The 21,247-nt window shown below is 47.5% G+C and overlaps 1 protein-coding gene and 1 pseudogene across 1 annotated transcript; one reads left to right on the top strand and one right to left on the bottom strand.

Annotated features, from left to right (window-relative positions):
• The first annotated feature begins 776 nt into the window (after nucleotides 1-776).
• TMEM185B (transmembrane protein 185B) lies at nucleotides 777-2,831 on the top strand. The gene has a single exon (XM_003792639.3). It carries the CDS (start codon nucleotides 1,110-1,112, stop codon nucleotides 2,160-2,162), a length of 1,053 nt encoding a protein of 350 aa, XP_003792687.1. The 5' UTR covers nucleotides 777-1,109; the 3' UTR covers nucleotides 2,163-2,831.
• Nucleotides 2,832-14,151: 11,320 nt separating this feature from the next.
• Nucleotides 14,152-14,503, bottom strand: LOC100958395 (annotated as a pseudogene).
• Between the last annotated feature and the right edge of the window lie 6,744 nt (nucleotides 14,504-21,247).

Raw genomic sequence — 21,247 nt, 5'->3', positions numbered from 1 at the left:
AAAAAAAAAAAAAGACTAAGTTGGAAGCTCTGTATCTGAGTTCCAATTCTGCCACTAACCTACTGCATACCCTGGGCAGGAAGCACCCCCTCCGTGGGTCCAGTTTCCTCATCTCCTTACAGGAACGCTGTTTAGGGGCACTCTCGGGTCTAGCACCCTCCTCTTCAAAGGCGCAGTTATAAGACCACCGCAGCCGCCTAGGCACGCTGCTCAGTCATTTCGCAAACAGCCCGTTTCCCAAACAGCAAATTGTCCTTTTGCCCAGACGAGTTAAGCGCGGGGAGCCATTTGTTCCAGGCCCCCACCCTACCCAGTCTCTGACTTCACAGGCGGGTCTCTCTTCGGGCCAGGGACAAACCCACCACCTCACTCGCACGCGCACATACACACACAGACCCGCGCGGCCCACACCACACGGGCACATCCGCCCCGGGCGTTCGTACAGTTACCGGCGGCCAATCCCTCGCTCACAAACTCTTACACTCGCCCAGCACCCGCCTCTGCTCGTGCACACGCCGTTCCCCTCTCCGCACGGCTGGCACGGAGCTGCACCCACGGGCCCCAGGCCGGTACCCGTTCCCCGAAAGCCCCGGCGCTCGCAGCTAGGGCAGAGCCCGGGCAAAGCCCGGGCAAAGAGCCGCGGCCCCGCCCTAACTTCGGCCTCGCCCCGCCTGTCCGGGGCCCCGCCCCTGGCCGGCCGGAAGGATGTGAGCTCGCTCCCGCCTCCATGTTCTCGGAGCCGCCTGGAAGCGTCCGCCCGAGGTCGCGGCCCGCTCACTGCCAACAGGCGGGTGGGGAGTCGGCAGGGCCCCGAGCCCCTCCCGGCGCCGCACGCAGTAGGTGTCTCCCTGAGGGGTGCGGAATGAAAGCGGGCGGCGGGTCGGACACAGAGCCCCCCTTGTAGACGCCGTGCTCGGCGCGCTTCCGGCCGGGCCACGTGACCGCGCGCGCACGTGTTCCGGCCCCTCCGCGCCGGGCTCCGAGCCTCCTCCCGGCCACCCCCAGCAGGTGTCCACCTAGAGCCGACGCAGGCCAGGCCGGGGAGCCACGGAGACTGGGCCCCAAGCAGCGCAGAGGAGCAGGCTCGGTTGTAGGCGGCCGCCTCCGCCATGAACCCCAGGGGTCTGTTCCAGGACTTCAACCCCAGTAAGTTCCTCATCTATACCTGCCTGCTGCTCTTCTCGGTGCTGCTGCCCCTCCGCCTGGACGGCGTCCTCCAGTGGAGCTACTGGGCCGTCTTCGCCCCCATATGGCTCTGGAAGCTCCTGGTCATCGCAGGTGCCTCGGTGGGCGCCGGCGTTTGGGCGCGCAACCCTCGCTACCGCACCGAGGGGGAGGCTTGCGTGGAGTTCAAAGCCATGCTGATTGCCGTCGGCATCCACCTACTGCTGCTCATGTTCGAAGTCCTGGTCTGCGACAGGGTGGAGAGGGGGACCCACTTCTGGCTGCTTGTCTTCATGCCACTCTTCTTCGTGTCACCGGTGTCCGTGGCCGCCTGCGTCTGGGGCTTTCGACATGACAGGTCGCTTGAGCTGGAAATCCTGTGCTCGGTCAACATCCTGCAGTTCATCTTCATCGCCCTGAGGTTGGACAGAATTATTCACTGGCCGTGGCTGGTGGTGTTCGTGCCCCTGTGGATCCTCATGTCGTTCCTTTGCCTGGTCGTCCTCTACTACATTGTCTGGTCCCTCCTATTCCTGAGGTCCCTGGATGTGGTTGCCGAACAGCGAAGAACACACGTGACCATGGCCATCAGCTGGATAATGATTGTTGTGCCCCTGCTCACTTTTGAGGTCCTGTTGGTTCACAGATTGGATGGCCACAATACATTCTCTTTCATCTCCATATTTGTGCCCCTTTGGCTTTCATTAATAACTTTAATGGCCACAACATTTAGGCGAAAGGGGGGCAACCATTGGTGGTTTGGTATTCGTAGAGATTTCTGTCAGTTTCTGCTTGAAATTTTCCCATTTTTAAGAGAATATGGAAACATTTCATACGATCTCCATCATGAAGACAGTGAAGATGCTGAAGAAACATCTGTTCCAGAAGCTCCGAAAATTGCTCCAATGTTTGGAAAGAAGGCCAGGGTGGTTGTAACCCAGAGCCCTGGAAAATATGTTCCCCCACCCCCTAAGTTAAATATTGATATGCCAGATTAAACTCCTAAAGAGGGCTCACCAACACACACACAGACACCACCTTGCTTTTTGCTTCTTTGTTCATTCCAAACCTGGAACTGGAAATGTGCTCCAGGCACCTCATCTCATGCCTTGTTTGAGGTTGATGCCTGTCAGTGACTCATCAATATGCCCCGTAGATATAGAAGGTTAAATAATATGTGGTTGTGTGTGATGTGTACATGTGTAGGAGAACTTGCATTCTAGGTTGGTGCTTCCAGACCTATCTGGGGGCAGTAAGTTGAATTGTTTTAGTAGGTCCTCAAAAGGAATAACTACACAGCTGTTTTTTTTTTTTTCAAGTGCTACTATACCTATCAAAAGTATTGTTTATAAAAGTATTTTTATACACTGCTAGTCTAAAAATGTATTTGAGATCGTACCTGTTTGACATATAGCAAATGTAAAGAACTTTCTTTCCCACCACTTGTTTATCCACCGTGTAGTTGTTATTTTTAGTGTTCCTACTGTTAAAATAGTTTTTCTTTGGGCTTTGCTGATACTGGTCTTTAAAATTCTAAGAGGTGAATTTTCCTAATGGAGTGAATCCATGCACATATAGTATTTATATAAATATTTTGGCAGAGTGACATGTTGAATTCTAGTTCCCTGCAGCATAATGTATTATGTTAAAGTATTTTTTTAAGTTTATATGTGAAGATAAATGTCTGTTGCCGATGTTCTTAAAGACTTCATAAAATGATAATATGTACCCTGTGTGGATCTTGTCAGAGTACTAGGCATGAATATAGGGATTAAGTATCCCATGAGTATGGGGGTGTTAGATAATGGAGGTCTGCACCATTTTAAAGTCTCTCATACTACCTGTTTGTTAATGGAGGGAGGAGCCACCACTCCCTCAGAACAAGTTGCATGCTCCAACATGGTACCAGGCCACAAAGTGACACTGTTATTTAGCACTGAATAACACGAAAGTAGTAACATCTCTTCACAAACAACCAAAATAAGCAACAAGTGGTTTGTTCATTTTTAAGACTCTTAGAATATTAGCTAGCCATGATACAAAGCATTACTTGTCAATGGAAAGCTGGAGAGAATAGCCTTAACCAAAAGTGGCAAACAAGATCGGGTTTCCTTTTAGGTCCAGACTTTTTGATTTGTCAGCAGCAGGGAAACAAAAGTTCAGGCTATGTTTGTAGATAAGTACAGTGTTTCTTTAGGTTCTGATAGTACACAAACCCAGAAGGACAAAAGCCATAGATCTGCAATGGTGATGCTCTTTTGACTGAGAATAAATCAATACTTTTAAAAGGAGGTCAAAATAAAAAGTATTAATATTGTTTTTTTTTTTGAGACAGGAGCCTCAAGCTGTCCCCCTGGGTAGAGTGCCGTGGCATCTCAGCTCACAGCAACCTCCCACTCCTGGGCTCAAGCGAGTCTCCTGCCTCAGCCTCCCAAGTAGCTGGGACTACAGGCACCCACCACAACGCCCAGTTATTTTTTGGTTGCAGCTGTCATCGTTGTTTGATGGGCCGAGGCTGGATTCGAACCCGTCACCTTGGGTGTACATGGCTGGCGCCTTAGCCACTTGAGCCACAGGCGCCGAGCCAGGTATTAATATTGTTACTGCAGAGAAGACTCCCTAGAATCTACATTTATTATTAGCAACTTACTAAATACGATCTGAACAGGGATCCATATCTTTTGGCCTGGCCATTAAGGTAAACCTATTCAGTTTGGAGAAAAAGATACTCCTAAATTCACAATGTTTAGAACATGTTAAATGATGTACTCAATACACGTTAGCCACAAAAGCTAACCCTGGGTAGATGAGTGCCTGAAGGCCTGAGAGTGCCACCGTCCAGTGAACTCTATTTCACACACACACACCCTGGCAGCCCTGAGCAGCAGCTGATGTAACACTGTATGAACTAAGATTCATTCGTTCATTCACTTTCTCAACAAATACTGAGGACCTACGCTGCAGGCTGTTGCTAGGGATGCAATGGCGATGTGGGACCATGGGAGCACAATGGGACAATGAGAAGTGTGACCCTGAGGAGATCGTGCTGCTTACACAACAGCTTATCTGTTGGAGGTGAAAAGCCCAGAGCAATTGGGCATGGAAGGATACTGCTGGCCTTAGGGCAACCTCCTGGAACTTCAGGCCTTTGTTTTCAGGAGCTCAGTGCCCATGCCTCCATCTCCTCTCCATTCCTAAAGAAGATCTCACAGGTGCAGACATACACAGATTGAGGAGTAAAGAAGCAGGCAGTGTGGGAGAAATTGGGGACTGTCAAGGGATCACTGGCCCCTCCTGGCTACAGTTTCAGGCTATGTTGTAATCCCCCTAACACTGATGGGTTCTTCACACCCACTCAGCCTATCTCTTCTCACCCCCAAGGTAGTCTGGTGTTAGAGAGCCAATATATGATGTGCTAACAAGCTTGCTCACCCAGATAGACCTCTCTCCTAGACCATTAGGTAAAAACAGCAGGAGTGACAGGCTATAAGATGTTTGGTCTGTGGAGTTGATAACAGCCTCAGGCCGGGAGATTTACCTACTTACCTAACACAGTGACTATCCATAATGTCCATAATGTTCAGCCATATGTCATATCCTGTAACTCTTATTTCTTCTGTGAAATAACATAACAGCTTTCACTGCAAGACAATCTCAAAAATCTCAGTAGCCTAATTGCAGATTCTCATTCTCAGGTCTACATATTGCTTCTGGATTATACTCTAGGCTGGGGTCCAATCCAGTTCTGTTCCATGATATGTCACATGTTCCGGGTCCCTGGCTGACGGACCAGCATTCCCTGGGCTGTGTTCTTTCTTGTGGCAGAAGTATAAGAGGTCACACCAAACCCTACAAGCCAAACATAGCCACTGCTTATGTTCTATTGGCCAAAGCACATGGCCACACCTGGCCTCTGGGTGGGTGAGGCAGTCCATGACCGACGAATGATGGCAGTTTGCACAGGGCTATCTGCCCTTGAATTTGAAATGTTATAAGAGCATTCTAAAGGAATCACAAAATTCATGGTCGATCATGAATTTCCTCCCTCTGTTTTAAGAAGTTGTTTCTATTAGAAGGAATCTTCTGGGGATTTGAGGTGAGGTAGGGAAGACCTGTGCTCAGGCCGCTCTGTGAACAGTGGTGAGGCCCTGGAGATTGTACACAGAAACTGCTGGATGAAAGTGCTGTAGTCCAGGGTCTCTCCTGAGGCCTGGGAGGGTTCTTTGGAAAGGCCATGCCTTTCCATGGAGACCAGCTGAGTAGGAGGCACTGGGCACGAAAAAGCAGCCATCCTGCCAGTGCTTTCCAAGGCTCTGATCCAGCAAAGGAAGCTGTTAGGACACAGGTTGCTCATGGACAGGAGCGGGCATCCAGCTCAGCAAGCACACAGGGATCAGGGAAGCTGTGCTGCTGGAAACCCAGCCAAGGCTGTTCCTCAAGGACCATTTGGTAAGGATGCTACAGCTGCCACCACCACCCCTGGCCCAATGACATTGCCACCAATAGGAGGCCATCAATGTCACCCCTGCTGCCATGAGTAATTCCTCTCAAGCTCTGCCACATGCTGAAGATTGAAGTACCGGGAGGGAGGATGTGAGTGGGCAAGTCCTGGTATGCATCCATTCTGCAGCTTCCAGAACACAAGGGAGAGATCATCTGGCTCCTTTTCTACTGTGCTAAATGTTGGCATAACTCATAAACAAAACTCCTTGGGGTCTTCAATCATTTTTAAGAGTGTAAAAGGACAGCACCTAGTGGCTCATACCTATAATCCTAGCACTTTGAGAGGTCTAGGTGGGAGGATGCTTGGGGCCATCCTGGGGAATGTGGTAAGACTCTGTCTCTAAAAAAACAATAAACTTAGCCAGGCATGGTGGTACATCCCTGTAGTCCCACCTACTTGGGAGGCTAAAGCAGTGAGATCCTTTGAGCCCAGAAGTTCAAGTCTGCAGTGAGCTATGATAGCACCACTGCAGTCCAGCCTGAGTGACAGAGGGGGAGACTCTGTCTTTAAAATAAAAAAGTTTAGAGGGGTCCTGTGAGCAGCCAATTTGAGAACTACTGTCTATATTCTTGTGGGGGAAAGAGAGAAGAAGGGAAATAAAAGTTGGGTGAAATATAGTAAATCTGTCTGAGATAGCAGGAAGGAAAAACAGAGACAACTGTCCTTGTTTCTGCAACAGATCACGGGCTGGCTTCTCTCCTTTACTGGTCTTTGTCCTAGTAGAGTTACCACGTTTGCTAGGGTGGTTGATCCTGACCCACAAAGGGGAATAGGATGGACAGTCACACCTGAAGCTCACAGGTCACCTTCTGTTTTCAGGATGTCCTGTTTGTTAGACAACGTCACTGTGGCAGGGAGAGTGGAAGTGGGTTTTGAAACTGTTTACCGCAGCAGCTCTGAGCTCTCTTACTCCCCTCCCAGGCTCGTGGCCTGTGCTCCTCCCCTGCACGCAGTCACACGCCTGTGCACTGTGACCCAGGGCCACAGGCTTCCATCGGGAACATCAGCAACACTCCGGTGCAGAGGCTTGGACCACATGTTTCATCATATCTCTCGTCCCTTACCTCTGGTGCGTGCCAGTCCCCTCACAAGCCTGACCTTCTGGACATATGGCTGCCCCCTTCCTCTTTCCACTCTGAGGTCCCCCTCTCTGGCCTCTCCTTGCCCTGAGCAGCTCGGGCCAGAGGTAGGGGTCTCTTTGTAAATGGGACTCTAATCCCATCATGAGGGCCCTGCCCTAATCTCCTCCTAATGCCATCACATTGGGGGTTATAGCTTCCACATATTCAGACCATGGTACTCACTAAGCTTAAAAGGCCCAAAGGCAGGGACCAAGAGTGCTGTTCACGGACTCACATCTCTTGAGCACCTAACATGCACTCAGCGTCAGTGCCCATGGTGAATGAGATGTGGCCGCCGCCCTGGGGAAATTCTGTCAGCCCCACGCACATTAGCCCTCGAGCCTCCAGTGGTACAAGTACAGGGACACAGACACTGTGGGGAGGGACTACTCAGCCAAGCAGGGGACAGTTGCCTGAGGAGTAAGCAATGCTTGAGTGTGAGTGGGGTAAGCCTGGCAGGGGCAAGGCTGTGGAGATGAGAAAGCATGAGTGGGGACCATTGTTTTTTTGTTTAGCAGGCCCGGGCCGGGTTCAGAACCACCAGCCCTGGCACACGGGGTCAGCACTCTAAATATTGAGCTACGGTCACCCAGCCTCCTTTGAGTTAATAGTGTTGACTCAAACTCCACTGTTAATCGTGACATTGAACAATAAGGGATGTTGCCAGAAATCCAGTGAATAAAGTCCTGTGTTCAACACTCATCGAGAAGGGCAGGTCTGCCCACTTTCTGCCGTGCCACCCTCCTCAACTCTTGGTAACATCTGCCCCAGGGTCACCAGACACAGCTGTAGGTCTCCTGCAGATGAGGGGAGAGCTGGTGGAGGGGGACAATGATTTGCCATATATCTGGTTTTATCAGGGAGGAAAGCCCTTCTCAGAATCCCCAAGAATGTTCCCTCATTCCCCTAGAACAGGATCAGGGCGCAGACCGCAGCATGGGCAATGGAGGATACAGCTGCCTTGAAGGAGCAGCCTGCTGTGACTCCCAGCCCCATAGAGTCTGGGCCCGCAGGGTAGGAGGGGGGCTGCCAACAGGGGCCTGCAGGCCTCCCAGGTCTTTCCACATGGAGGGATTAGCAGGGGATCAGGTGTGTGCTCATGATGGCAAAACAGTGCGGTGACTTTTAATATCTAGAAGGCCATGGAAAGTGTTAAAAGATTTCAGCAGATTTATGTTTGGAAGGGCCGTTCTGCCACAGGGGGGGAAATAAACAAACAAAAACTGGAAAAACAGTAAATGCCCGAGAACTGGGGATTAAATATGTTAAACACCTACATACATATGGTGGACTACTACACAGTCTTTTAAAAAGATGTTTTATAAAGAACTTTCAGAGTCCAAGAAAACTCAGTATTGTACTAATTTGTAGGGGCAGGGAGGGAGGTGCAAGATAAAAATATGTGTAGGAAATGAAAAAACTCTTTGTTCTGCTAAAAAAAAAAAAAAAGAAAGAAAGAAAGATGTGTAGGAAACGTGCTGGAAGAAACCAAACCAGAACCCCTGCTTTATCTCTTCCTGCTGTTCTGTATGAGCACATCTTTTACATTCAGGAAGGTGAGTAATTTCCACTTTTGACCACGTGTGACAGCTGCAGAGACAATGAGCACCCAGGAAGGGAAGACCTGGGGCCTTGTATAAAGCAGAGCTGGTAAGAGCTGGGGAGGGGCTGGGATAAGAAGAATGAAGAATTTAGGATAAGCTGAGCTGGAGATGTGACCCCCAAGCTGAGGGGGGACAATTCAGGAGCACCTCCTGGAGAGTCCGGGCCTTCTCACAGGGCCACCTGTGGAGGGTCAAGGGTGGTGGACAGGCCCTGCTCAGTCCCCAGCCCCTGGGTCTTTGCTCAAGCTTGCGCTCCTGGCCCCCCTTCACTCCCTCTGACCTGCATCCTCAGGGATCCTGGGGCATCTGCACTGTGCTTAACAGCCAGACCTTGGTGGCAGCCTCCATTCAGGGCTGAAAGAGGGTCCCCACTCTGCCTCATCTCTTCTGGTGTGGTGTCTGTCACCTAAAGTCTAAGCCCACCCTGAGCAGTCTCAGATCCTCACAAGCCCTGCTGGCATCAGGCCCACCCCCCAAAGATTCTCCCCCAGGTCCCTGGTGGCTAAGTGGTCATGATGGTTACTAGCACTTTCCGGGGTTGAGACAATTCTCTGGTGCAGACTGGCTGTTCCCCTCCATTCACTGTGACACTCCCAAGGCACTCAGGTGTGCTGTCAGAACTCATCTGCACCTTCCTAGAGCCAGAATATAAACACATCTTGGCAACAAAAGGTCCTGGGAAAAAGAGCTCTGGTCAGAGGGCTGAGACCTGGGTTTGAAAACCTGCATAGAAGCCATGTGACCCAGGACAGGCTACTAACCTCTCAGGATCAAATTTGGGGGTCAACCTTGTGAAACCTCCAGAGTGGCCACCACTGTGAACAGTGATGGTCTGAGACGTAGGAAGAGCCAGCCCAACTCCCGTGTTTGTGAATGGGGCTGGAATAACCACGGGCTTCCCACCAAGCATCCCAGTCAGCCCTACCAGTGTCCTCTGCAGCCAAACCGGCCCTTGGCTACAGCTGCCCTGGCCTTCCATCATCCCTACACTTGCTCACAGACACCCAGATTGGCCGTCTCTGACTGGGGCCACAAACCTCTCTGGCTTTCTCACTCTCCTCCACCGCCGAGTCTCCATGGGGCTGTGCTCCTTCACATCTAAAATCCCACTCTGCCTGGCCCAGTAGGTGATCAATAGCTGATGCCTGGGCAAGAGAAGGAAGCTTTGGGTGTGGGCCCCCATCTTGCCAGTGACTCACTGACAGACACACCCCTAAACGCTGGCTGCCAAGACAAGGGACAAGCACAGGCCAAAGGTGGGCGCTCCCAGGGATGTAAGTGAGCTAGTTTCCTGTGGTGGCCATACCAAAGCACCACAAACTGGGTGGCTTCAAGCAGAGATGTATTCTCCCACTGTGATGGAGGCTGGAAGTTAAAATGCAGGTGCCAGCAAGGCTACACTTCCCCTGCGGGAGGCGGAAGGTCCTTCCTTGCTCCTCTCCTGACTACGGGTGGCTGCTGGCAATCCTGGGCATTCCTTGTCCCGTGGCTGCATCACTCGGTTCTCTGCCTCCATCACATGCCCTTTGTCCTTGTGTGTCTGCATCTCTGTGTCCACATCATCCTCTTCTTTTTTTGTACAAAGATACCAGTCACTGGGGTAAGGACTGGACTAACCCAGACCCCGTTGTAACTAGATTTTGCCAGCAAAGACCCCATTTCCAAATAAGGTCACAATCACAAGCACCAGGCATTGGGACTTAGACACATCTTTTGATGGGACACAATTCAACCCCAACAATATAGGTCACAGGACAGCTGAATCTAGAGCCTGCCCAGGATGAGTGGGCCTACGTCTTAAGAAGCAGGATTCCCGCCAGTCTGACAGACTTTCCCAATTCCTGGAACAGCCGCCCCCTCCACAGCTTCTGGGAGCCTCTCGCTCCCCTCAGGACTGCTGTCCCAGGTGTCCGGGTAAGGTCGAGGTAAAGGGCAGGCTGTCCTGCTGGCTCACCAGTGACCAAGGTCCTTCTGCTACCAAGAACGCCTCACAGGCACAAAGGAGGGGCACTTGCCTGGCAGAGAAATGCAGAGCTGGCTTGGAAATACCACCCCTCCCTTTTGGGAAGTCAGCAATGGATAGCAGCTTGTCCACAGAAGTTCAGGGAGCCCCAGAACCGAAAGGTGTCATCACACACCTCCCCTAACACCACTCAGTGCTGGCCACAGCGGGTCATGTGGGCAGATAGGGAAGCCCCTGCACTCTTCCTCTGTGGGATGATCGCAGGCCTCACCCCTTTCTGAACAGTGGCCACGCCTCCCAGGACCAGCCCCAACTCACCCCTGTACTCTTCCTCTATGGGATGATCGCAGGCCTCACCCCTTTCTGAACAGTGGCCACGACTCCCAGGACCAGGCCCAACTCACCCCTGTACTCTTCCTCTATGGGATGATCGCAGGCCTCACCCCTTTCTGAACAGTGGCCACGCCTCCCAGGACCAGGCCCAACTGGGAGTCCTTACCCTGGTCCACGTCTCTAGTTGGGTCCTTCTCCTGAGGGTCCATGGCAGATGGTAAAGTTCACTTTCTTCCTTCAAGTCATCCCTGCAGCACCACTTCCTCTGGGAAGCTCTGCTTGACGCCCCCACGCTCTGGGGCATGAGCGAGGCACCTCTGGCTTCCATCTCATAGCCCAGACCCTGCTGCTGTGGCACGATCTGTTTTTATGTCTGATGCCATCACAGGACTGTGATCTTCTCAAGGGTTAGGCTGCAGCTGATCATCCTTGGATCTCTGATGAACCTGCCATGTTATAAGTGAAAGAAAAAATGGAAGATGGACTGTGTCTGAACCAGCTCCTGGTCTGTCCTAGGGAGTAAAAAGCGAGATGCGAGAACAGATTAAAAGATCAGGGGGAGCAAGGGTGGTGAGAAGTGCCCAGAAGCCCCTTGGTAGGGAAGTTGGCTTGAGTAGCCAGGACAGGGCGGCTACTGGGAGTGGCAGTGGGTTCTGAAGCCATGGGAGGACACAGGCCCAGGCCAGCCAGAGCGACTGTTCTGCACGGTGCACTTTACACATTACGTATGTGCTGGGCACAACCAGGGGACCTCACCTCGTGTTTAGCATGGGGGTCAGAGGGCAGAGAGCCGCAACAGACACAATTCTCTAGGGCTCACTGCTTCACCTTCAGGAACCTAGCCAGAACTGGAAACCTCTGTCCCACGCCCACACCAGCAGAACAAAGCCCAGAGCCTTCTCAGTGTGTCCTGGACCTTTTGTCTCCCTGGACAGTGTGGCCTCTGCCAGAGAGACATAGACTCTTTTAGCCAGAGGGAGTTGTGGCTTGGGCCATGGCCCGGCATGGCCAGCCTGGCCTGGGCAGTGGAGCACACTACTCCTAAGAGCCCCATCCACCTACTGATCATGGCTGAGACCTCTCATGCTCTCCAGACCTAGGAGGCCCGAGGCTCCTTAGCTCCCTGCAGCAGTGGGTTCTGGCGGCCCTTTATCCTCTCTAGAACAGACACAGGTTGTCATCTTGTAGGCTTAGCACCTTTATTTACCAGCAGTCCTCTCATCCCAGTGGCACAATGGGGTTGGAATCAACAGCATGTTGTGACCTGCCTAAGCCTCAGTGTAGGGATGTGGGGACCTGGACCAACCTCAGTAGTCCTTTCCCAGCACCCCCAAAGAGGAACTGGTGCACCCTCTTCTGGCTCAAGGTCTATTCTGCTGTGTTTTTATGTGGCAAGTTGGGTCGAGGTCAAAGGCACAGGCAGAGCGTGGGAAAGTGCAGGCCAGGGATGTTGACGAGGAAGAGGCTGAGTGTGCCCCAACAAACAAGTGGAGGCAGGAAGTCCTGTGGGCTGTGAGCTCCCCTCCTGGATGGGTCTTCCAAATTCTCAATTTTAAGCTCAAGAGTTGGTATTTTCAAGTTCTTCTTAATTGCTTCTACTATGTGTGTGTTTTTAATGACGAAATTGTAATCTTATGTAACTGCAAATACCAGATAGGACTGGCTTCACAGTCCACTGGCTCAGCAGCTCAGTGCCATGCTCGGGCAGCTAAATCTTTCTCCCTGTCTGCTTCCTTCCTGTTGGCTTTGCCTTTAGTCCAGTCACAAGACAGCTCAGCTGGTCCAGGTACCGGGACCAGAGAGACAGGGGAGGACATACCTTCAATGCTGGCTTCAGCTGGGAATGAGGAAACTTTCCCAGAAGCCTTCAGCAGGTTCCTCTTTCCATCTCACGGGCTTCAACTGAATCACGTACATCATGTGTACGTGGCTATGTACCATTTTTAAATTTTATTTATTTTATTATTATTATTTGAGATAGAGTTTTCCTTTGTTACCCTTGGTAGAGTACTATGGCATCACAGCTTACAGCAACCTCAAACTCCTGGGCTCAAGCCATTCTCTTGCCTCAGCATCCCCAGTAGCTGGGACTACGGCTCCTGCCACAATGCCTGGCTATTTTTTGGAGACAGGGTCTTTCTGTAGCTCAGGCTGGTCTCAAACCCATGAGCTCAGGTGATCTGCCCATCTCAGCCTCCCAGAGTGCTGGGATTACAGGTGCGAGCCACCATGCCCAGTCCAATGTACCATTTTAACCACTTTTAGATGTATAATTCATGGCATTGGCTACATTCACATTGTTGTGCAACCATCAGCACTACCCACTTCAAAACCCTTTTATCGTCTCAAACAGAAACTCTGCAGCCATACTACCCAATTTATAATATGAAATTTATAAATATATTAAAAATAGATTTAAAATTCTATTATGTGATGTATTACATGGATTAATTTTTTTGATATTGAACTATCCTTGTATTTATGGGACAAATTTCATCTGGCCATTGCATATGATCCTCTTAATAAGCTATTAAATTGGGTCTCTCTCACATTCTTTCCTTCATGAGAGGGACCCATTTCCAACTCTCTTTGGAAGTGCTCCAAACTCTTTCTCTAAAAGGAAAAAAATAAGCTGCTAAATTTAGTTTGTGAGTATTCTATTTTTTTTTTTTTTGCTTTGTTCTATTTATTTCTTTTTGGAAGGACAATGGAGGAGGTAAAAAAAAGTTTGTGCTTCAAAGAGCTTTCCTTCAAGAGTGGGGATTCATTTTCATTACACATTATTACTCTTTTGGTTTTCATGACAATTGAATTCAAGGTAATATGTGTAGTACACATGTGTGTTTTTCTGAAATCCAGTATATTCATTGTGTTCTTGTTCATATGTGGGAAGACCTGGCACTTTGACTTCAAGAACAGATTTTAAAAATCACAAATCCAACTTGTCTTTGATTTGGTTCTGGGATAATTATTAATGAACCATTCAGGAATAAGGGCTTCAAACCTTTAATCATCCTGTGAAATTGCAATTAAGAGTCCACTGATTCTAAGAACTACACCACCAATAACAGAAGGAGAGAATTCCAAGTCTGCATGCCAAGTTTGGAGCAAAATGTCTGTAATCATCTTCTCATTCTTGTATTATTTATAATAGGGGAGAGGGAATAAGAATTATAAGAATAATGTTAAGTGAAAATGCATACAAAATTGGGAAATGCTTTTTATTAAATTTGCCACTTATTCTAGTTCAATAAGATGCTTGTAAAGTGCTTCTACCACTTAAGGCAGAAGACTAGTTACATTGCTGCTGTTCAAAACTTCTTGAGAGCAAAAGAATGAATACCAATCATTCTGGTTTAAACTTATTTGTCTAAAAACCAAATTGAACATCTATGTTATGCATTGAAAATTCAAAGCAGAAAGGTAAAATCACATAGAAAGCCAGAAACTTCATCAGTATGTTTAGATAGTTTGCTCATAGTTTTTAGTATCTAAAACCTTTTTCCCATAAACCGAGAAGATACCTTTTTTAGAGGCACAACCTTGGCAATAATGAGAACCTGGTTGGTGTACAGAACTTTTACAAATTCTGCAAGTGGAGAACTTATTCTTTCTATATAGATCAACTTTTGTTTTTTTTGAAGTTAAAGCTTTATTTACGTTCAGCTTTCTTCCACCACTTTCTGGAATTCCTAGGTCCATCCTTCCATGTATCTGGAGTGACAACAGTACCAAGTTTCTTTGCACGTTTTTCATACACTATTCTTCCATTATCGCTCCCCGAACTGCAGAAGCAACAAACACTTGAAAACATCCACCAGTTTGTAAGTATCCCACGAGGATTTCTGCACGCAGGGGATAGTGGACCCTAATTTCCTTTTCTTGTAATATCTTCTTCTGACTTTGGTATCAGGGTAATGTTAGTCAATCGTTGTAATGTAACTCAATCACAGAATGAGTTAGAAAATATTCCCTTCCTTTCTATGTTTTGGAAGACTTTCAGAAGGACTGATATTAATTCTTTAAATGTTTGATGAAATCACTACTGAAACCATTTGATCCTAGGCTTTTCTTGGTTAGGAGGTTTTTGAGGAGGTTGTACGTCTACTCAGATTTTCCACAATTTTTTTCATGATTCAGTTTTGACAGACTGTGTCTGTAGGATTTTATCCATTTCATCTAGGTTATCTAGTTTGTTGGCATAGACTAGTTCATAGTATGCTTTTATAATAATTTTTGTTCTATTAGGTTGGCAGTAAAGTCCCCACTTTCATTTGTAAATTCAGTTATTCATGTATTTCTCTTCTTTTTCTTCATGTAACTAAAGGCTTACTGATTGTGTTGATCTTTTCAAAGAACTGACTTTTGGTTTTATTCTACTTTTTTCTTTTTCTTAATTTTCTTTTATTTACTTTTTTAATTGAGACAGAGTCTCACTTTGTGGCCCTTGGTAGAGTGCCACAGCATCATAGCTCACAACAACTTCCTACTTGGGCTTAAGCGATTCTCTTGCCTCAACCTCCCAGTAGCTGGGACTACAGGCACCCACCACAACTCCTAACTTTTTTTTTTCCATAGAGACGGGGTCTCACTCTGGCTCAGGCTGGTCTTGAACCTCTGAGCTCAGTGTAATCCACCCGCCTCGGCCTCCCAGAGTGGTAGGAGTACAGGCGTGAGCCAACACACTCCGCCTTGATTCAACTTTTTTCTGTTCTCTCTTTTATTTATCTCTGCTTTTTTTTTTTTTTTTTGAGACAGAGTCTCAAGCTGTTGCCCTGGGTAGAGTGCTGTGATGTCACAGCTCATAGCAACCTCAAACTCTTGGGTTTAAGTGATTCTCTTGCTTCAGTCTCCCAAGTAGCTAGGACCATAGGCACCTGCCACAAAGCCCGGCTATTTTTGTTATTGTTGTTGTTGCAGTTGTCATTGTTGTTTAACAGGCCCAGGCTGGGTTTGAACCTGCCACCTTAGGTTAAGGTGACCAGACTTCCTGCTTTTGGTGGGACAGTCCCGATTTTTAATAATTTGTCCTGCATCCCACAGAGTTTTTAAAAAGTTCCAATGTTTGGAAAGAATGCACGACAAGCTAGGGAATAGCAGGAGAATGAGAAGGGAATATACAGTTTTCGGGTGCTGAAAAGGTTAATGTAACTCCATTTGGGAATGAAGAGGTTAATGTAACTTCATTTGGAAATGAAAAGGCTAATGTAAACTCCCTACTCCCCTCCTGGGCAAGGTCACCAAGGTGGAATGGTATCAGAAGGCGACTGGCTCTCTCCCTCGCTTCTAGGCAAGGACAATTAGCTCAGAAGGAGCCAAACTGTCTGGAACAAACCAGTAGCCCCCCACCCCAGAGTAAGGTGACGAGACGTCCCACTTTTGGCGTGACAGTCTTGATGGTTCACAATTTGTCCCACATCCTGCAGCATTTTTAAAAAGTCTGGATTTTTGGAAAGAATGCACAACAAGCTAGGGAACACGGGAGAACAGGAAGGGAATATATGGTTTTTGGCTGCCATGTGGCTATTTCACCAGGATATGAGTTTTATATTATTTTTGTTAATTTTATAATGTTAAACTTTAATAATAACAAAGAATTGTTGAGAACTGATTATCAAGAACTGCTTATCAAAGTTTGCATTGTTGTCAGGGCTCCCCCCTCCCCAATGGTGTCCTGCTTTACCAATGCTAAAATCTGGTCACCTTACTGGTGTATGTGCCCGGTGCCCTGCTGACTTAGCTACAGATGCTGCCATATTTATCTCTGCTTTAGTCTTTATTATTTTCTCCCTTCTGCTAGCTTTGGGTTTAGTTTTCTCTTCCTAGTGCCTCAAAATATAATAAAGTTATGTTATTCTTTTTAAATGTAAGCATTTATAGCTATAATTCCCCCTGTGTAATTCCAGTTTCCCCTGTAATTTCTTTTTTGAACATCAGTTATTTAAAAGTGTTTTACATTTTTTTCTGAGAGAGAGTCCTATTCTGTTGCCTAGGCTAGAGTGTCATGGCTTCAGCCTAGCTCACAGCAACATCAAACTCCTAGGGATCATCCTGGCTTAGCCTCCCAAGTAGCTGGGACAACAAATGCCCACCACAAGGCCCAACTAATTTTTCTTTTTCTTTTATTTTTGTGAGACAGTGTCAATCCTTTACCCTGGATAGAGTACTATGGCATCATAGCTCACAGCAACCTCAAATTGTTGGACTCAAGTGATCTTCTTGTCTCACCTTCCCAAGTAGGTGGGACTATAGGCATCCACCACAACACCATGATAGTTTTTCTATTTTTAGTAGAGATGAGGTCTGGCCTTTGCTCAGTCTGGTCTCAAACTCTCCTGAGCTCAGGTAATCCATCCACTTCACCTTCAAAAGTGCTGGGATTACAGGTGTGAGCCACTGCACCCAGCCTAATTTTTCTATTTTTAATAGAGACAGGGTCTTGCTCTTGCTCAAGGTTGTCTCAAACTTCCAAACTCAAGTGATCCTCTTGCCTCAGTCTCCCAGAGGGCTAGGATTACAGGCATGAGCCACTGCATCTGGCCAACATATTTTTGAGTTTTTCAGTTTTTTTTTTTTTTATCTGTTAATGATTTTAGCTTCACTCTATTGTGGTCAGAGAATATGATTTCAATATTTTAAAATTTGCTGAGAACTGTTTTGTTGCCTGTACTAATGTTTGGTGCACTGTAATAAAGTACCATAGGTAGAGTGGCTTATAAGTAAGAAAAACTTATTTCTCACTGTTCTTGAAGCTAGAAATCCAAAATCAGGGTATTTGCATGGTTAGATTCTGGTGAGGGCCTTTTTCCAAGTGGCAGATTGCCTGCCAACTTCTCACTGTGTCCCTCCATGGTAGAAAGTGAACTAGCTAGCTCTCTGGCCTCCTTTTATAAGGGCCACTTATAAGAGTTCCATTCTCATGACCTAATTACTTCCCAAATATCATCACACTGGGTTTAGGGCTTCAACACATGAATTTGGAGAAGACACAGTCAACTGCATGGCCTAATACACAGTTTACTCTGAGAATACTCCAGGTGTACTTCAGGATGTATATTCTACTACTGTCAGGTGGAGTGTTTATAAGGTCCAATTAGTGAATTGCATTAAGTCCTGTGTTTCCTTTATTTCTATTCTGTCCAGATACTAAAAGTGGAGGTCTCCAACTTTCCTCCTTTTACTCTATCAGTGTTTGTTCATATATTTTGGGGCTCTGTTCTCTGGCACATATATGTTTATAATTGTTACATACTCTTGACAAATTGACCATTGCATTAATACATAATGCCTTTTTTGCCTTTTTAAAATTTTTTGAGACAGAATCTCACTCTGTTGCTCTGGGTAGAGTGCCATGGCATCATAGCTCACATCACAGCAACCTCAAACTCTTGGGCTCATGTGATTCTCTTGCCTTAGCCTTCTCAGTAGCTGGCACTCCAGGCATCCACCACAATGCCCAGCTATTTTCAGAGACAGGGGTCTCAATTTTACTCATGTTGGTCATGAACTCCTAAGCTCAAGAAATCCACACACCTTGGTCTCCCAGAGTGCTAGGATTACAGGAATGAGCCACTGTGCCTAGCCATAATATTACTTTTTTTTTTTAGATAGAGTCTCACTTTGTCACCCTCAGTAGAGTGCCGTGGAGTCATAGCTCACAACAACCTTGAACTCTTGGGTTCAAATGATCCTCTTGCCTCAGCCTCCCAAGTAGCTGAAACTATAGGCACCTTCTACAATGCCCAGCTGTTTGTTTGTTTGTTTGTTTTGTTTTGTTTTTGCAGTTTTTGGCTAGAGCTGGGTTTGAACCCGCCACCTCTGGCATATAGGGCCAGTGCCCTAGTCCTCTGAGCCACAGGCGCTGCCCCTGTTTTTTTTTTTTTTAAGAGACAGAGTCTCACTTTGTTGCCCTTGGTAGTGTGCCATGGTGTCAAAGCTCACAGCAACCTCTAGCTCTTGGGCTTAGGTGATTCTCTTGCCATAGGTAGAGTGGCTACAACGCCCAGTTATTTTTTGTTGTAGTTTGGCCAAGGCCTGGTTTGAACCTGCCACCCTTGGTATGTGGGGCCAGCGCCCTACTCACTGAGCCACAGGTGCCACCCCCATGCCCAGTTTTTTTTTTAGAGATGGGGTCTTACTCAGTTCCAGCTGGTCTGGAACTCCTGAGCTCAAGCAATCCACCCGCTTCGGCCTCCCAGGCAGGGTACTGGGATTATAGGCATGAGCCACTGCACCCGGCCTGTGATATTACCTTTTCTTAATATTAGTAATTTGTGACTTCTTCCTTTTTTTCATAACTCATAGAGGTTTATCAATTTTATTGGTCTTCTTAAAGAGCCATCTCTTGGTTACTTTCATTTCCTCTATAACTTTTCTGTTTTCTTTTTCATTGATTTCTCCTCTTTATGATATCCTTTCTTTTACTCAGTTTGGATTACTTTCTCCTTTTTATTTTAAGCAATGTAATAATAGAGTCAAAATTCCACACACTTCTGCAAGCAGCTATTTTGACTCCTTTGGATTCAAACTTCATAAACTGATTTTCAGAGCTGTTTCCATTCTCCCACTTCTCAACTCTCTTGTTGGAGGTTAGGCTCCCCCAAACTCTCAACAAGTGGCAGTGGACTCCTCACAGTCTGGTGCCACTGCTCTGGATTTGCCCCAAGGTGCCTAGTTTTACTCACCACCACTTTTGTACCATCAGTGCAAATGTCAACAAAGTGAAGGAAAAACATATTTCTTTTCTTTTTTTTTTTTTTTGAGACAGAGCCTCAAGCTGTCCCCCTGGGTAGAGTGCCGTGGCATCACACAGCAACCTCCAACTCCTGGGCTCAAACGAGTCTCCTGCTTCCACCTCCCAAGTAGCTGGGACCACAGGCACCTGCCACAACACCTGGCTATTTTTTTTGGTTGCAGCCATCATTGTTGTTTGGCGGGCCCAGGCTGGATTCGAACCCGCCACCTTAGGTGTACGTGGCTGGTGCCTTAGCCACTTGAGCCACAAGCGCCGAGCCTTGAGATTTTTTTTGAGGCAGTCTCACTTTGTCACCCTCAGTAGAGTGCTGTGGTGTCACAGCTCACAGCAACCTCCAACTCCTGGGCTCAAGCGAGTCTCCTGCCTCTGCCTCCCAAGTAGCTGGGACCACAGGCACCCGCCACAACAACTGGCTACTTTTTTTTTTTTTTTTTTTTGGTTGCAGCCATCATTGTTGTTTGGCAGGCCCAGGCTAGATATGAACCCACCACCTTAGGTGTATGTGGCTGGAGCCTTAGCCACCTGAGCCATAGGCGCCCAGCCAGGAAAAACATATTTCAATACTATTATGCCAATGCTTAGAAGACTGACCTCCCGGACCACCAAATTCCCTGGACTAAACTTTGAAAATCTCTGGACTGAAGCATTGCTAAGCTAGTGATAGCACCATCCTCTCATTATCTTATCATGTCTCAGAAGCCTCCTCAATTTTGTGCTCCAGGCACCTTACTTAACCTTATCCTAGACCTGGTTCTGCCAAAGGGAGAAAATTAGAGGATACTACAAAACCATGTGCTCACACTCTTATACTGAACTGCAAAACAGGTTAGCTATGAGGAAGTTCTGTAAAGGCAAGGCTTTCTGGATACATTGTTCCAGGAATGGAACAGCTGGGGAGGGCTGGTGTGACCACAAGCAGCTATTGGGATGATGGGAAGTATCAAGGCAGAGGTCAAAGGGCTCAGGACAGGAGCTGTAAAATCCTGCTTGGGAATATGGGTAGATGGAGAGTTCCAATGCTAGCCAAAACCAATCAGGCCTTCCCAAAGAGCTAGACTTGTACTTCGGGATCTACCACAGCAGACCTGGGTTCATATTCTGTGACAAGCTCTAGCTGTGTGGCACCAGGCAAGCTTACCAACAGTCCCCTTGCCTCTGGGCTTAGGTTACTCATAGTGTCTTCCTGACCACAGCCTTCCTGGGGTAACTCTGACCACTGAAGGAGACAACCTACACACCATAGCAGGCACAGCGCTGACTCTCCAGAACAAAAGTAGAGGAGAGGATAGCACAGTGTATCTCTGCGGGAGCTCAGAAGCAGGAAGGAAGGATAGGTTGTGGGTCTGAGGCAGTACAGGGGAAGAGCCAGCCAGGGTTTTCCAAAGCAAGGCAAGCCAAGCCAATCCCTAGGGATATGTGAGATGGCTTTATGTGTGATACAGATAGAATACTTTTCATTTTAATAATTGTTTTACTGCATTTTAGAAAAAATAACTAACCCATTAAAAACTGTGATTCACATTCTAAGATGAGGCTATGTGAAAGTAAGTTGATAAAAATATAAACACTAAGAAACTAACACATAAATGTGGCAAAAATTGTTTTAGTGCTGTTAGAGTGACAAGTTGTCCCGGTATGCCCTGTACTTTCCTGGTTTTAGTGTTCAAAGTCCCATGTCCCAGGAACTCTCAGTCCAGGGGAGATCAGGTCAGTTGGTCACTATGTATGAATGCCTGTTTGGGAAATGCTATAATTCAGGCATTAAAATCAAACAGAACTGTTCATATCCTGGTCCAACAGCTA

Source organism: Otolemur garnettii, unplaced genomic scaffold (genome assembly GCF_000181295.1).
Source record: "Otolemur garnettii isolate 467f Iridium unplaced genomic scaffold, OtoGar3 scaffold00059, whole genome shotgun sequence".
NCBI classification, from domain to species: domain Eukaryota; kingdom Metazoa; phylum Chordata; class Mammalia; order Primates; family Galagidae; genus Otolemur; species Otolemur garnettii.
This window is presented reverse-complemented; position numbering and strand designations above follow the sequence as displayed.

What these genes read in the sequence shown, in the direction of transcription:
- TMEM185B (XM_003792639.3), top strand. Translation starts at nt 1,110, where the DNA reads ATGAACCCCAGGGGTCTGTTCCAGGACTTCAACCCCAGTAAGTTCCTC.